Raw genomic sequence first — 15,960 nt, 5'->3', positions numbered from 1 at the left:
CTGCAGCAAGCTGCAGCAGCAAGAAGTGCAGTGGAGCGCAGCAGGAGGGTCTCTCTAGCGGCAAAAAGCGCCTGCTGCTGCTTCCACTGTATCCAACGCTGCCGCAACAACACCAGCAGCAGCAGCAGCAGCAGCAGCAGCAGCTGCTGCAGCTGCTGCTGCTGGTGGTGCGGGTCTCACCGGGGCAGTCGCAGAGCAAAATGCCCCTTCCGGGGAGCGGAATGGTTTGCAGTGTGCGGGTTTTTCCGGGCTGGTGGGAAACGGAAACCTTTTTGGAGTGGAGAAGAGCATTAATGAGGGAACTCTTGCCCACATTTGGGAAGCCCACAGTGCCCACGACGAAGTCCTTCTGGGGGCCTCCGGCTTGGCCTTTTCGCGCCAAGTGCCGAGTCCGCAACTTGCAAAGAAGTGCCAGCAGCTCTTCGCAGCTCAGCACCGACGCGTCCGCCTCCGCCGCCGCGGTGTCTGTACACCGCGCCGCCCCCCCAACGCACTCCCCGTCTTCTCTCTTCAGCAACTCCCCCTCCCCCCCCCCCTGCTGCTGCTGCTGCCGCTGCTGCTGCTGCTGCTGCTGGGGGTCTTGGGTCTGCTGGAGCTCGCGGAGGGCGGAGAAGAAGACGGCGCGGACTCCGTTCTGGGCGAAGTGGTTGGCCCAGATTTGGCGGAGCGGCAGGGGGAGCAGGTCCGCCTTGTTGACGACAATAAGGACCTGAAGGAAAAGAAAGAAAAGAAAAGAAAAGAAAAGCGAAATGCGCCTTCACCCGAGCCGCGCGCACGCCCGAGCGCGGTGCACGTACACCGCGGCGAGCTGCGCGTACACCCGAGCGCGGTGTACGTACACCGCAGGAAGCGCGGAGGCGCGCACACCTGCTTGCTCGGGGAGACCTCGCGGACATAACTTTCCAAGTCTCGGGACCTGAAGAAGTCGGGCGCGCGGCCGTCGACGACCTGCAGCAGCAAGTCCGCGCGCTCCACCGCGCGCCAGAGCTGCCGCCAGAGCTGCAGGTTCTTCTCGAAGGGCGTCAGCAGCAGCCCCGCCGCCTCCGCCCGCGCCAGCCGCCGCCGCCACTCCAGAAACGCCTCCGCCTCCACCGCCTCCAGCTCCGCGGCCGTCCGCGGCAGCGCTGCTGCTGCTGCTGCTGCTGCTGCTGCTGGGGGCGCGGGGGGGGCCTGCACACCGGCAGGGAGCCGGCGGACAAGTTCGGCTTCCGACGCCGGACGCTCTCTCGACGACGCCTCCTCCTCTGCTTCCTGTTCTTCTTTTTCGGATTCAGATTCCCATTCAGATTCAGATTCCAATTCAGATTCAGATCCCGATTCAGATTCAGATCCCGATTCAGATTCAGATCCCGATTCAGATTCAGATCCCGATTCAGATTCAGATCCCGATTCAGACTTTTCTTCGGATTCAGAATCTGTTTCTTTTTCTGGTTGAGAATCTCCATCTGCGTCGGAGTGGGGGTTCGAAGAAGAAGAAAAAGAGGAAGAAAAAGAAGTGGCGTCCGGAAAGTGCTGCGGGCCGTCGGGGGCACTCTGGGGTGTACGGACAGCTCGGGGGCCGCGGCCTCCGTTGGCCCTCGCGTCCTTCACTTCTTTTCTTTTTTGAAACTTCTGAAACTTGCGGTGCAGCTCTTCCCGCTGCTGCCGCACAAACTGCACATTGTGGATTGTGGCTTCTTCCACTTTGCCCGCCAGCAGCAGCTTCACGCGCGCCCGGTTCCTGCGCCTGCGGCTCCTTTCTGCTGCTGCTGCTGCTGCGCTGCTGCCTGCTGCTGCTGCGCGCCTGCTGCTGGCCTCTTTGCTGCACTGCTCCGCCATTTCCCTCGAGAACAAAATGGGCCGCCGGGGGATCGGCACCTCCACGCCCTCCAGCAGCAAGTCCGGCCGCTCCTGCTGCTGCTGCTGCGCTGCTGCAGCGCAGCAGGAGACCTTCGGCAGCAGCAGCGGCGCTGTGGGCTCCTGCAGCAGCCGCGCTGCGCTGCGGTCCTCAGCAAAAGTGTCTTGAGCAGCAAGAGACGTGGCCAGGTACTCGTCGAGGCTGCTGCGCTCCAACACGGATCGCAAGTGCTGCTCCGGGTGCTTCCTGCTGCTGCTGCTGCTGCCGGGCAAGGGACTTGCTGCACCAAGGGCCCCCGAGAGAAACTCCAAAGTCCTGTGGCGGGAAATGCTGCTGCCCATTGCAACCCCCGCGGGGGCCCTCGCCAGCAGCGCGCGAGACTCCTGGCTTTGCTGCTTCACAGTCTCCACAAACTGCTGCTGCTGCTGCGCGTTCGCCGCCTGCCGCAGCAGACACTGGTGCAGCACGGCGCTGCCGATTTCGCCCTTCTTCCCCCGCTGCTTCCTCCCGGGCCTCCCCATTGCAGCAAAAGGGTCTTCTGCACTTTCCGCTTTCTTTGAAAGTCCAAAAAGACTTCAAACACTCCCCAAATACCCCGGAAGCGCGGGCCCGAGCGCCGCAGCAAACCCGCACACCCGGCGGAAACCGCCGCGGAAAGCCCCCAATTTCGAACTCCTGGCCCTCTTTAGCAGCAAACTGTCGCGTTAATTTTCATTTGGGATCTTTTAAACAAAAAAGAATTCGAGAAGAGCCAAAGAACTCGCTTTCTGAAGAAAGTTCAACTTGGGAGAAGTCTTCGGCCTCGGTTGACTCAACGTGCATGCGGGGCAGCAGCCCGCGCTGCCGCAGCCGCAGCCGCAGCAGCAGAAGCCACGACGCCTCAACGCAAAATGCAAAAGATTAAGTGAAATTCTTTTTATTTGAGACTGAGGAGCTTCTGCATCTCAGTGGAAAATAGAACTTGTATTTCGCCAAAAGTGCGAGTTGCACGCGCGGATGGGTGGCGGTCAGTGCCGGGCCGCCTTCTTCAGCCCGTTCAAAGTACCCGCAACTGCCTAATTAAATTCATTTCAACAATTTCCTGTTGCTGCTGCTTTCGCATTTATTTGCAGCTCTCCGTTGTTGGGAGGAGATGGGGCAGCAGCAGGCCAAGGCGCTTCCCAAGATTATGAGGAAGGCGGGAGATCCCATGAACGTCTTCAGTGCGTCTTCAACTCCACAAACCGCCCCTTTCTTCTCCCAATTAACTTTAAAATTAAAATAAACCTCACTGGCGGTGGCGCTTCTTCTTCGCTTCCCCATTTCCCCCCAAGTTTCCCTCCGTTCACCTTCGGCAAGTCCAGCCAGTTGCAGGTGTAGCAGCACTGCGGCGTTCCTTGTCCAGAGCTGCAGCGCAGCAGACGAAAGAAAACGCCTTAAAAGGATATAATGGTTCTTTAAATTGTCGCATTTTGGACCTTTTAAACTCGGGAGAGTGGTGTTTCACCGCAGCTTTCCCTCTTTTCGCGCAGCCTCCTTTGCTGCTGCTCGCCTGCAGATCTGCCGAGTGTACACACGGAGGTCTTATACCCCACGGCCAAACGGACGGTCAACTTCTCCATCTGCCGCTGCTGGCAGTCCAGTGAGTCGGCTGCTGCTGCTGCTGCTGCTTCGATTCAGACTTTGTTGCTCGCCACTCCGCGCAGCAGGGCCTCTCCTCACTCCCACTGAGCCGGCATTTGATTGGCTTTCTGCTGCTGCTGCTGCTGCTGTGGGTCCGCTGCAGCGAAGTTTCCCATATGCGACAACGCGCATAAGGTGCTGCAGAAGCAAGGCTGCAACTGCGGTGAGTTGTTGAACAAGAATTTGCATTTTCTTCTTTTTCGTTTTCTCCATATTGGCCACTCACTTGCCCCTGAAGACCCAGCAGTGCAGCAAGAAGTTCCATTCCCTGCTGCTGCTGCTGCTGCTGCTGCAACGCAGGCCCCACTATGCTGGAAGTTCGCCAGGCCCCGAGCCTCACAGAGCCGCGAGATATGAACAGCAGCTTTGAAAGCAAAGAGCGAATGTCTGCTGGGGCTCTCTTTGGAGGTGCTGCGTCTGTTGCTGCTGCTGTCGCAGGTTTGTTTGCTTCTCGCTGGTGCTGCTGCTGCTGCGCAGCAGCAGCAGCAGCAGCAGTCTCGCGCTTGCTGGCTTCTCCTCTGTTGCTTTTTGTTGCAAACAAAAGCTGTTTGTCTTCTTCTTTGTCCGTTTGAAGAGATCTGAAGAGCTAATGTGGCCAAATATACTTCTTTTCCTTTGTTTTTGAAACAATCGCAACAAGAGCTCTGCTGCTTTTGTTTTTGTTTGCAGCTGGCGGCCACGCGTTTGGCTTTTTCTGAATTTGAAAAGATTTAAATGAAGACCTCGAAAGCGAGCTGCCGCTTGCCGAATGCAAGTTGCTGCAGGGACACCGGGCTGATCTCCCTTTTTTTCATTTTATTTTGCATTTATTGTTTCACATTTTTAAAATAAATTTGAATTGCTAACGAGGGATTCAAAAGGACTCCTTTCGTTTCAGTGGTTGGCTTTTCTTTCCGAATTCAACTTGGCAGAGCGGCAGTTAACTGGCTTCCGCTGGCAGCATTGCACAGCAGAGTTTCCTTACTAGCGATGCATTATAGGAAATTAGCCAGTAATTAAACAATTTAAAATAGTTTTAAATGCATTTTACAGGCTTTTTCGCAGATCTCGCTGGACTTAGTGAGCCAGCGAGTGCAGCAGTTTCTTCTTTCTCTCTTCCCGCATTTTTCAGATATTGCTGCACGTGAAGATGAAGTTTCTGGCCAGTTAGTCCTCACACCAAACTATGTTTCACTGGCCTTTTTTGATTTCGGAAAATGGGGGCTGCAGCTCTCATTATTCATCTCGTTTCCTCTCTTGAGATGCTTCCTAGAGCTATCTCTCTAGACTTGGGAAGAGGAGCCACTCTGGTTCAAGAGCCAGAGGCTCATAATTCCTGTGCCAGTTCAATTTGCATCTTACTACTGACAATTTGTAGCGTCAATTAAAGTTGCAACTAAGGCTGTGCAACTGTCCTGCATGAATGGAGCAGAAGTTCAAAAGTATGCGAATGCGGCACACAAACTGAGGCAAAATGGCATTTTAACAAGAATGCAAACCAAAATAGATCCTCTCAATGGCAAAAAGCACTGTATACCCTCTCAATTACAGTGCTTGTGCATCAGAACAGCTTGTCCCTGCTAGCTAGGTCTGGGGCAAGCAGGTTTGAAAAACGTGAATTTGCATGAATTGTGTCGAACTGCCCCAAATCGGCTGTAAGTCAGCAATACTCTCTTAATGTGATTTACAGCGAAATAATTTACAATAATTCCGTGTGAGTCGTCGCTGTAACCTCTGGAGGAACTAGAAATGCTGTTCACAAGTTTGAACTTCATCGGATGCAGAAAACATAAGAAGAGCCTCACATGAATTCTTACTTTAGTCTGTTGCTGTTGAACAAGCATTAGTTTTGCTGCCGCACTTCTAAGTAACATGCAACTCTTGGGATGCTTTCTCATCGTTCAACTTTCTGAAGCTTCGGCTTATTTTTCTCATGAACCAACGAGTATCGCTCTATTCTATTGATCCTTTTGAAATTGTTGTCCTTGACATGAAGAAACTCGCATATTGTGCTGCGAAATTTCTGAAAATATGAACATGCAGCAGTTCTTGCTCGGAAAACTAGTAGTGCCTGATTCCCCTCGAGAGAAGACACAACCATACCAGTAGGGGTTACTAATCTGCACATAACGAAACTGATGAAGGCCTTCAAGCCTTCACTCTCGCTCCATATCGGAAACAAATTCTGATGTGTCTTTGCGAATTGAAGATGAAATCCGACCACAGTGTGTGCAGTTTCCAGTATGATCCTGATCCTCAGTTTGGCACAGACGAGCACTCCCAGCCTCAACTTGCAAACTCCTCGGTGAGGCCTTTTTTCGCGAATGTTTGGTGAATCAAAACATTTGTTGAATGGCGATTTATCAAATCACTGTTTATGTCGTTTCGTTGGCGTTAACAGCCACAGAATCACGCGATGGGAATGCAGCTTCTCCCATGAACGTCACCTCTGACCCGCGCGCTGCAGCCACCGGGACACACGCACCGTGTATCTATGGGCGTTATTAAATCCCCTCGAAACAACGAAATTGTCGTAATAAAAGGAATACAGAGTGGTTGTGGCTGCTAGAGCAGGCCAAGCCAGCCCCGTTGCTTGAAAGGCCCCGCCTAGCCCCATGACATGCAGCGTCGAGTTGCTGTCCTTTTAGCAGAGAAAGTTCGCAGACGTTACCGTTTGGGTGTGGAACAAGTATGTGTGCATAAATATGGCCTCGTTATGGCTGGCCCGATTAAGGGCCCCACATCGTGGGGTCTCTTCCGGGGGCGTTCTCCTTCAAGGGGCGTTCAGGCCCTTGGCCGCTTTTCAGGGAGTGGCTCCTCACCAGAGGCCAACTCAAAGCCCTCAAACTCGAGCCTACGCGAACTTGAGTGACAGCTGGGGCTTCAAGAAGGTCCAGTACACCAAGTACCGCATCACGAAGCCGTGGACGACCGACACCCAGTTCGACGACATTCTTCTTTCCGAGCCCTCGAGGTCCGCATGCAGCAGTCAAATCCAGAAATAATTAAAGATAAATCTCGGAGGCGCTTTCATATTTGGGCGATCCTCCGAATGCGTGCATCCTGTGTTGGCTTTTTCCTACTGCCCTCGAGTGGAACCCGAGCACGTCGACGCCTCGCCTGGGCCATTTTGTCCCCGAAAAGCCGCATTGGCATTTAATGTTTACGTTTTGAAATATTTTCAAAACACTTTCCGTTTCTTATTGCTAATATAAAGAGCTTTGTGCGTGTGTGGAGGCTGAGCAGTGCCGCTGCGGTCGCTGCGTGTCTGCGTCTGCAGGGAGTCTCTGGCGAAGTTCACGAAGGAAGCGCCGCTGTTTCTGCGCTTTTTGAAGCTGGTGACGGATGTGGAGAACAGGCCTCGGGCCTTCATCGAATATGCGCTGAGGTGAGGCTGCGTGCGCGCCAAAATTGGCCGCGGATTCTTTCTGCTGCTGAGCAGCAGCAAGCCGCAGCAAGTCGCAGCAAGCTGCAGCAAGATGCAGCAAGCAAGCCGCTTGAGCTGCAGCTTGCAAAGAGCTCTTGACGCGCAGGTGCCGCGACGGGCTGGTGGTGGAGAAGGACGTTTACATCACCAAGGCGGAACTCATGAAGTGCATTTGGGAAAACGGCTATTCAGAAAACGAAATGAACGCCTTCGAATTCGCCTTCCCAGCCGACTACAAGTTCCACTACCCCGGTGGGCAGCTGGCGATTCTTATAAAGCTTTCTTTGCAAAATATCAGCAGCTGCTGCCGCCGGCTGCGCGGAGGCAAACGCCCAGCCAGCCAGCTCGCCTCTCCGGGGCCTCTTCGGGACTTGTAAGTTCACTCTGGAGGCCTCGCTGGGTGTCTCTGCAGAGCTGGCGGTCTTGTTTGACTTGCCGGAGGAGGAGTGCTACAAGTACTGCATGAGGCAGCGGGCGAAGACGCCCGAGGAGCTCGTGGAGGTGAAGTACGAGAAGCCCAAGAACCTGGTGAGACGGCTCCCCGATCCGCAGCAGAATGCGCTGCTTCCTCTTCTCAAGCTCTTCAAAAACAAGTCTTTTGCAGATTTGCTGCTGCGCAGCTCTCGAGCTACGGACTGTGCTTCCTGGGCGTCTGGTACGGCTTTTCGAACCAAGTGCTCAGCAACGCCTGGTTCTACTCCAAGACCTTCCCCTTCGGCGCGGTGTTCTACATGTTGGCTTCTTACTTTTAGTGAGCAGCAGCTTTCAAAAAACAATAAAACACTTTTAATGGCGCCAGCGGGGCGCCCCGGCACGCCCGCGGGAACGTGAAATGCGGAATGCAGCGTGGCTGTCCGCTGGTGCGGTGTGCGTGCAACTGCAGCCGGAACATCCGGGAATACTTGTGGAAAGAAGATAAAGCTCTTATTCAGGGAGCAAAGGAACGCAAAGACGCAGGCGAAGAACTGGTGCACCTGCAGCTGAAGAAGTACGCGAACGATGCGCGCTGCGTAGAGTACCTCTCCTCCTTCAAAGATGAAGTGCAGCAGCAGCTGCAGGAGTACCACGAGGCCTTGCTGGAGCAAATGAGACAGAGGATGGTGGAAAAGATGAACAGCAAACTTCTATCGATTCACCAGGCGGAGCAAGCCATCCAAGGCTCTCTTCACGAGGTAATCGTGAACGAGCTCATCGATTCCTTCCACAAAAAAGTCGAAGCCGACGCCAAGATGCAAGACGCAGCGCTGAAAGCCGCCATAGAGGGCATTTCGGGGGAAACTCCTTCAGTGGTAAGCTCAAGAGAAAGAGTTTCTGTGGGATATGCCGTCACTGGCAACATGAATTCGCTGCTTCAAGACGCCCGTCGATATGGATGTCTCTGAAGAATGCACTGACGGCAATTTGCATGCAACTAAGTCACTTATATGCTTCTGAATCTGCTCATGAATGAGCATTTCCATGCCCTTAAATCGAGATTCCTTCTGGATATATCAACACTTATATATGCGTCAGTTCCTATGCGGATACTTACTGTATGTTCAAGCTGTTGCGGCGTGATGAATGCATGCCTTTTTGTCACTGTTAACGCGTATTAATGTTCTTATCTGAGCATTCGTTTGTGCGTGTACGAATGTGCCCACGTTCGTGCGTACTTGTGCCTGGTTTCACTATACTTGTATGTTCACTTGTGTGCCGGCTCACTTGCTTTCTTGTTTGAAACTGTCATTGTGCGCGTACGCGTGTATATTAATGAATCTGCGAGGAGGAGCGGTTGGAGCTTTTCGAAGACGCAATATATTTGTCTTCTTCGATGTAGATGCTTACCTTTGCGTTTGCGCATGAAGGCAGCTGTGGGAGTATATCCTATTTAAGCCGAATGCATGCATTTGTAATGTTTGTGTGGGCATGTGTGCATGGCTTTCTGTGAGTGCTTCTGCGAGTCATGCATGATTCCAGGATCCAGTGGGAGCACACTTTCGAGCGTCGTTGAAAGAGCTCCAGAGTGCTGATGCGGAAGGATCAAAGCCAGCGCAGAGCGGATCAGTTCGTGAACGAGTATCTGCAATATTTCGCCGTCGTGAACAGGAATTCCTGGAAATGTTCACAGTCAGGTACTGGATGCGAACTAATCGTCTGCACGTTTCCCTACACGAGCGCTTTAGGGGGTGCCTATAACAGAGCTAGAAATAGCTGAATCATTTGTCTTGCTTCCACGTTAACGCAGTCCTGAGGAAGCTGATGAAGTGAAGCGCATCACTGGCAAATGCAAATCTGGAAATGGCTATGATTTTTCCAAGCTCTCAAAGGAAGAAGCAGATCGCCTGGACAACCTGCAACAAATTATATTTGACCGGTAAGCTCTTAAGGCTTGAACTTGTGCGGCATGGTGAGCAGCAACAGCAACTTGTTGAAGGATGTTTGTTGCGCGCCTTTGTCGCTTTACGCAGCGTTGGATATACGACAGTCACGGAGAATGATATTAAGCCGCTTACCGCAGTTGGTGCATCGGGTGCTGCACTAATCGAGCATGTCAACAGCCAGGTGAGCCAAAAGTGTCTCTTGAACCCGAATTCAAACATAAATCACAAGTTTTCCGTGAATTCGTGCGTGCTGCATGGAAATCTGCTGTGTAGTGAAACGTAGCATTTCAAACTATCGAAATACCCGAATTGTACCACTCCACCGAATGTCTTGGCCACTGACATTGTCACTGACATCCAAAATAATAAATAATGCAAGATGCAGGATCCACCGTTAAAGATGTTGTAAATTGGGATTTGCATCAGATATGCATAGAGGGGTGACTGAAGCTAGAGGAATCTGGGATCCCGGGTGTGTTTCGTGCTAGATTGTGAACAGATGGTGCGAGTGTTTGCGAGCTCAGCTGGAAACTGTCAAGGCGAATATCCGAAATGCTAGGTTAACATCGTTCGCAAAGTCATTTGCATAGATGTGGATTCAAATTGGAGCGTTTCGTGGATCCCGCCGACAACTATCTGGAGAGTGTCACTATTTAGCTGATCCAAGCTCGAAATGCGAATTAATTTACTTTAAAAGGGCTGAGAGTTTGCCCATTGTGCGTGCTGAAGCGACAGAATGAACCGCTGGGTGTCGTCCTGCCGCTTCGGCAACGACTGATGCGTTGATTCGTAACTTTCTCTCGAAGAGCACCTTGCTTCTTCTCAATACTAGTGATATTGGTGCGACCTGCTAGACAGTTAGGATTTTAGTATTTTTTATCAATATTAACTTTAGAAAGTCTGCGCTTTCGCAGTTTTCGCAATATAGAGTAGTGAGCAAGCTGTCTGCGACGGCTGCAGCGTGCACGAGCTGCGGTGTCTTGACACCGTATCAGGACATCCCGGCTCACCAGTGACAACGCGCACTTCAGAAAGAAACGCGGATCGGAACATTTGTTGCCGACCGACCCCAAGGCAAAATTTGTATCTAAAAGATTCACCTCTCAGGCAGCTAGTAGAAATGAGAGGAACTGCCATCCGGACCGCCTTTGGCGGCCTCGAGGAGGTTCAAGCTGTAAGTAAAACTCTGTCGTTTGGTCTTAGGAACTCGAATAATTTCCAAATTTTAGGCTGCAGGCACAGGGTAGGAAGAACAGTCTCACGTATTCACAAGGGATCGCTGTTCACTCTCCTCGTCACGTTCTTCAGGGAAACTAGTGATGGATTGCTTCCTCATTTGGCGGACACGCATTTCTGGAAGCGGCTTTCCTTCACGCAGTTCGTCATGTACGTTGTAATTTCTGGTTACCACAGCTAGGCTTTGCCTGCATCCAGCAATTGCTCAGATACCTCGTCGGCTTCTCCGAGGGGCTGACACATCTTGCAGCCCTTGCCATTTATTACATGCTCAAGGATGATCTAGGTGAGTACTGAGTGGATATTTGGCGTTATTGGAGAAATCAAGAGGTTGCGTTTAGGTTTGAGCCCGGCGGAAGTATCTGCCCTGTTCATTGCGCCGGCCCTTCCTTGGGTTTTCAAGTGAGCAAAACACGAATTTGTTCCTGACGTTCAACGCTAATCCATGTTCGCAGGCCAGTCTTCGCCTTCATTTCGGATTCGTATCCTCTCCGCGGCGGCCGTAGAAAGCCCTACATGATTGCCTTCAGCTTGTTAGAAGGGCTTGGCTTTATCATGTTGGGAACGTTTCCCACACACGTGCGTGTTCTATTTGTATCTGTTCACTTGAAAACAAGGCAAAATCCTCCGACTTCAGATCTTGACCGCTCTGCTCTCCCTATTCTTGATATCGGTAGGCCAAAACGCAGACAAATGAACTTCAAAGAACAGAAGTAATATCGTTCCTCTCCAGATATCCGCTTCTTTCTGCTCGGCAGTTGCAGAAGCTTTGGTTGTTGAAACTACCGCTGGGAGGTCAATGGACCAGGTAGGCATTTTCATTTTACACAGTGCTAGGCGAGCGATATCCCTCATATTTGATTACAGAGTGCAGAGAATGTGTCCGACTTTATCACTGCGAAAGCAGTTGGCAGTCTGATCGTCGCCTACTTGTCGGGTTACCTGCTAGAGAAAACTTCAAAGCAGAGTAGGGAAGATGCGGCATCATTCGGAAAAGGACTTTGCTTATTGTCGCTTCTTAGGCATCTTCCTGGCAACATCCATATTCCCTCTGTTCATTGCCTTTATCACCCTCTTCATGGAAGATGTTGGTGGAGCGCCATCATACGACATGAAGACGCAACTGCGCCTGCTCATGGAATTCCTGAAGCAATGTAAGGATTTTGCCGTTCACTTTGAGGAGATCGTCGATATCACTGCTCTTCAGCTGTTATTTGGGGACCCGCTCTATACATTTTCGCGTACATGGCTGGGCCTGACTATGATGATGCTCTATTTTTCTACTTCACAAACAAGCTCGGCTTCTCTCCAACCTTTATGGGAACCCTGAGGTTGGTTTGTTGCTTGGCGTATCTATATGCCGCTTTGCCACATTGCATTCCCAGGTTCACCTACGGTATCGCCGCGCTGGTTGGAGTGGTGATGTACCGGACGTTCTTCAAAAGGACCGGTTTCCGCAAAACCCTCCTCGCCACTATTCTTGTAGCTGTGCCCATCTACCTTTCACCCAGTAAGCACTATCGAGTAATGCTTATCGTAACAACTTTCATGATCGTTTTTTTTTCCCAGTCATTCTTACCACTGGGTTCAACAGAACCCTTGGCATTAGTAACAAGGCGTTCGTTCTCAGTGGAGGCTTTCTCATTGAAGCTGTAAGCAAAATGCAAGACAATCTTGGTCCAGGATCAATCCAACTTCTGCATCTGTCAGACCGCTGAAATCCAACTACTCCCCCTTCTGGTGTTGACAGCTTCAATCTGTCCCCCAGGTAAGAATGTCTTCCATCACAAATTACTAGAGTATTTGTCAACAAATTCTTAAACAGGCCTTGAGGGCAGTGTCTACGCCATGATGATGTCTGTTAGGAACACCGGGTCTATGGTCTCGCGCGGAATCAGTGCAGTTCTAACATATATGGCCGGGATAACTTCTAGCAACTTCACACATCTGACTGGATACATCATGCTTTGTGGTGCAAGCCTGTAAGAAATAATTCTGTGACGTTTCTCCATGGACGGTGCAACATTTTCCATCAATGCGCGCAGTCTCATCCCGCTGATCTTCTTGGAATACGTGTAAGTTTTATCAATATCATACATACATTAAAAATTGGTTTTAAGTTCAAAATGTTTTCAGGCCCGACGGTATGACAAAAAATATGGGTATACCCTATGCATGTGTTGTTACGAGACCTTTTTGCAGATGCGGAAGTGCAGAGGGTCAAGCAATACCACGACTCCATCTACGAGAAGATCCGCCAGCAAACCGCTTAAGAGAACTGGCATCAATCGCCTTGCATTGTTTTGCTTGCGCGACATATTCTTACACAACTTTCGGTGCTGCTTTTTTAATGAAATGCACTTTCGATGGCGTTGAGCATTCTTGCATCCCGGTTGTCTGCTTTGCGAACCTGATATTACACGCACAGACAATGTGCAATAAGGTGAAGAATGACTAGCGTAACGATACAGGGAAACGTTCTGGTAATAGCAGACCTACCTTGTAGATTCGAACAACCCAATTTTCTGAGGTGAAGACCTCCTCGAAATGTTTGAGCACGATATCTCCGGCATTTACTTGTGTCCTTCTCGCGAAGTCGAAGCCTTTAGTTGCCTTGCCGAAATGTTGGTAGCTAAGCTTATAAAGCAGGCTATTCAGAAGGGCGTTCGGCGCTCCTTCTCCAACGGTGAACTGCGCACGCATACAACGCCAAATGTCTTTATCAGCTACATGCACACATATTGTCCCGATTTCACATTTTTTTAAACGGATATACCTGCCCCTTGGGTCCGAGGTAGTCTGACTGTTGCATATCGGGGAAAACTCCAGATGCAATGCGAATCATCCAGATCAACTTGTTGAGGTCATCGCTGGAAAACCGCGCCATGCCACCGAAGACGACCTGAGAAACTTTAGATTTTGCATACGAGCTTATTTCCTCACTAATCTGACTTTGCCAGCTTTGACTCATTTTGGCTTTGGGTTGTAGTTGCTTACAAATACATAGTCAACATCCAGGTCTTGAGCTATCTCGTAGGCTTGGAATTCCTCAGACCCAAAGGCCTAAATATAATTGCAGCGCACTCAGAATGCTGTGAATAGTCCGTAGCGACAGAATGCAGCGCATAGGCAGTTTGATGGAATACACAGTGCAGCAGCTCCCTCCTGTTTTGTCTCTTCATTTGCACGAAACATGCAGTTTCCACGATGACGCTGTTGAGAATGCTTACAAGCCCAACAGTTGCGATGTGCGTGCTGTTCCACGTATTGTTGTCCACAAAAACCGTCCTGTTCCCAACTTCTGATACTTGATATCCATAGTCCCACCTTCACCACAAAGAGTCGTTGTGCTAGCTTCACTGAAATGATCCGGGTGGAACCTCTCTTCCTTGTCGCTTACTAAGTTCAAATGAAACCCGTGTAACGCATACGCGCGCACAAAATGAAGGTGCTACCACAGTCTTAAACAGACCAGGCCATAATTCGAGACTTTGGGTGAGTGTTTTGACGAAACCAATCGTATGCTTCGCGAAAGTCATCAGGCTTTGGCGCTTTGGAGCGACCAATTGGCCCTCCTGCAGCAAAAATATGAGATACAGTTCATCAAACGGAGCGTTTTGTAGCCTTCTACGAGCTCTGAAGCAAGGCCTGCGTGGAAGTTCGAACATTAGAGTGCTGCGCAAGCATTAAGCTGGTTTGTGCACTAGTGGCCTTTAATATTTGCCTCCGGCAAGGTGGTCAAAACTAGACTTGGACGGACCCATAAAGATGCTTCTGTTCGAAAGCACTGCAGAGGCCATCCAAGTGCAGTGGACAACATACTGAACCAAATCCGCAAAAATAACTCCCGAATGTCGTCATGTTGTAGCGAACCCCGATTCGTAATGTTACCAAATTTCTGGTCCTTACCATGACACATAGCCAGAAAAATGCTAGTAGCACTGGAATAGACACTGTGAAGGGAATCCTGAAAATGCCGTTTCTTATCACTTGGATACCGAGCTGCGGGGGACAAAAGGAACAGGTGTTCAATGGTTCTGCCGTAATCTTCCAGCCCACGCAGGCCGAGCACCAAGCAGCAGCACAAGTGCAGAGCAGCTAGTTCAAATGGAAGCTTACAGATTTCAAGGTCGTACCACTGTCGCCAGGGTAAACCTTACGACATTGAGATAGAACCCCGGCAACTAAGGTAGCTGCGCCGATCCCAGCAAGGATGGATGCCGCCGGTGAAAGAACGAGCACAAGTCTGACCATGACGGCTGCGCAAAATAAGTGCGCATGCCATCTGTATTCAATGAATAGCAAAACGTTTCGGTATCAACTACCATTCTGCTCGTCAGTCGCAGACTCTGGCGGCCTAATGCCTATTGCTCGTGCGCCGTCACGGGCGTGGAAGTGCTACCTAGACAGGGCAACTGTCCCACCTGAGAAGTAGCAAGCCAGCACGCCATATAGGCCAACGAAGAACAGGCCTCCCCCTCGTTGGAGAGATAGAATTAGTCCCAATGGAGCAAGAAACATTATCATGTGGAGGTCAAGGAAGTATGTTGACCAAGTTGGTGGTTGGTGCTCTGACACAGAAGCCACGATAGGTATATACTTGGTTGCGTAAGTAGGATCCAGCAAAGTTAAGGACCTCGGCGACCACGCTGTTTTGCCCTATTAAACACAGTGGCAAGAATCCTTGGTCACTTTCGTTCACCAGCAATGTTTGCAAAAACACATTGTGTATCAATATTGCGAAAATAAGGGCGACCCAACCCCTTCTACTTGAATTACCGTGAGAGCCAATATTAAAAGGACGATCAATATAAGGAGACCTGCTAGTCCAATAACCCAGGCTTGAAGGTCCTTCACAAGGTCCTTGGGAACTAGCGAAGAAGCAAAGCGAGCTACCGCAGACGCAATGACGAGCACGAACACTCCGTGGCTGGCCATATGCTCAGAGCTCCAGAGAGGGGTGAAGTTGAGAAAGGGAATATTGATGCAGCATGCGGTAATGATGACGTAAAATACAATGTACGCCACCTCGTGTTTTGGAGTTATTAGCCCAAGTACGCATAAGGCGAACACATGAATGGCAATCGCATTGATAAGAAATACATAACCACCCCAAGCAGAGACCATGTAAGCAGACGGGAGAGCAGCTAAGAGAGCTGATATCATTGTGCCTCTCTTTACAGCACGGGTCCACATATAAAACCCGCAAATCATAGCAAATATTGCTATGCACTCATTGTCGTAGGATCCCACAAGCGAAGTCTTAACGTAGGCAGGAGATATTCCAACAAACAGCGCCGCAAAGAGCCCGGCCGCTCGCGAGCCGCTGGCATGCTTGGTGAAGCAGTGAACTACAAGAGCTGTTAAGCAGGAGAAGAAGGGCGGAAGATAACAGGAAACATCATACACGCTGACTATTATGCCACAAAAGCTCAAGATTTTGTGAAATAAATAAGAGG

The 15,960-nt window shown here is 50.7% G+C and overlaps 4 protein-coding genes across 4 annotated transcripts in view; 2 read left to right on the top strand and 2 right to left on the bottom strand.

The window, feature by feature from the left end:
* The window catches only part of ETH_00007250 (uncharacterized protein), a gene marked incomplete at both ends in the record, with an annotated part of 3,218 nt that extends 860 nt beyond the window's left edge, over positions 1–2,358 (bottom strand). The window contains 2 exons of the mRNA XM_013376818.1: positions 181–709; positions 868–2,358. Of these exons, the coding sequence (XP_013232272.1) occupies positions 181–709; positions 868–2,358 (2,020 nt within the window). The remainder of the gene's footprint in view (positions 1–180; positions 710–867) is intronic.
* A 475-nt stretch (positions 2,359–2,833) lies between these two features.
* On the top strand, positions 2,834–4,197 carry ETH_00007245 (Chromosome II, complete genome, related; the record flags this gene model as incomplete). Its single annotated transcript, XM_013376817.1, has 6 exons — positions 2,834–2,843; positions 2,950–3,039; positions 3,375–3,458; positions 3,603–3,662; positions 3,800–3,937; positions 4,169–4,197. The coding sequence occupies 6 exons, from the start codon at positions 2,834–2,836 to the stop codon at positions 4,195–4,197; spliced, it is 411 nt and encodes a 136-aa protein (XP_013232271.1).
* Positions 4,198–6,183: 1,986 nt separating this feature from the next.
* Positions 6,184–12,774, top strand: ETH_00007240 (uncharacterized protein; the record flags this gene model as incomplete). Its single annotated transcript, XM_013376816.1, has 14 exons — positions 6,184–6,452; positions 6,759–6,866; positions 7,012–7,157; positions 7,318–7,433; positions 7,526–7,656; positions 7,789–8,194; positions 8,862–9,016; positions 9,130–9,258; positions 9,353–9,446; positions 10,194–10,651; positions 10,957–11,174; positions 11,524–11,655; positions 11,709–12,011; positions 12,704–12,774. The coding sequence occupies 14 exons, from the start codon at positions 6,184–6,186 to the stop codon at positions 12,772–12,774; spliced, it is 2,736 nt and encodes a 911-aa protein (XP_013232270.1).
* Positions 12,775–12,848: 74 nt separating this feature from the next.
* ETH_00007235 (oligosaccharyl transferase STT3, putative) lies at positions 12,849–15,667 on the bottom strand (the record flags this gene model as incomplete). Its single annotated transcript, XM_013376815.1, has 9 exons — positions 12,849–12,911; positions 13,001–13,192; positions 13,278–13,403; positions 13,499–13,564; positions 13,732–13,828; positions 14,262–14,322; positions 14,638–14,760; positions 14,926–15,160; positions 15,281–15,667. 9 exons carry the CDS (start codon positions 15,665–15,667, stop codon positions 12,849–12,851), a joined length of 1,350 nt encoding a protein of 449 aa, XP_013232269.1.
* Positions 15,668–15,960: the final 293 nt, after the last annotated feature.

This window comes from Eimeria tenella, genomic scaffold (assembly GCF_000499545.2).
Source record: "Eimeria tenella Houghton genomic scaffold, Eth_scaff40, whole genome shotgun sequence".
Lineage (NCBI taxonomy): Eukaryota > Apicomplexa > Conoidasida > Eucoccidiorida > Eimeriidae > Eimeria > Eimeria tenella.
This window is presented reverse-complemented; position numbering and strand designations above follow the sequence as displayed.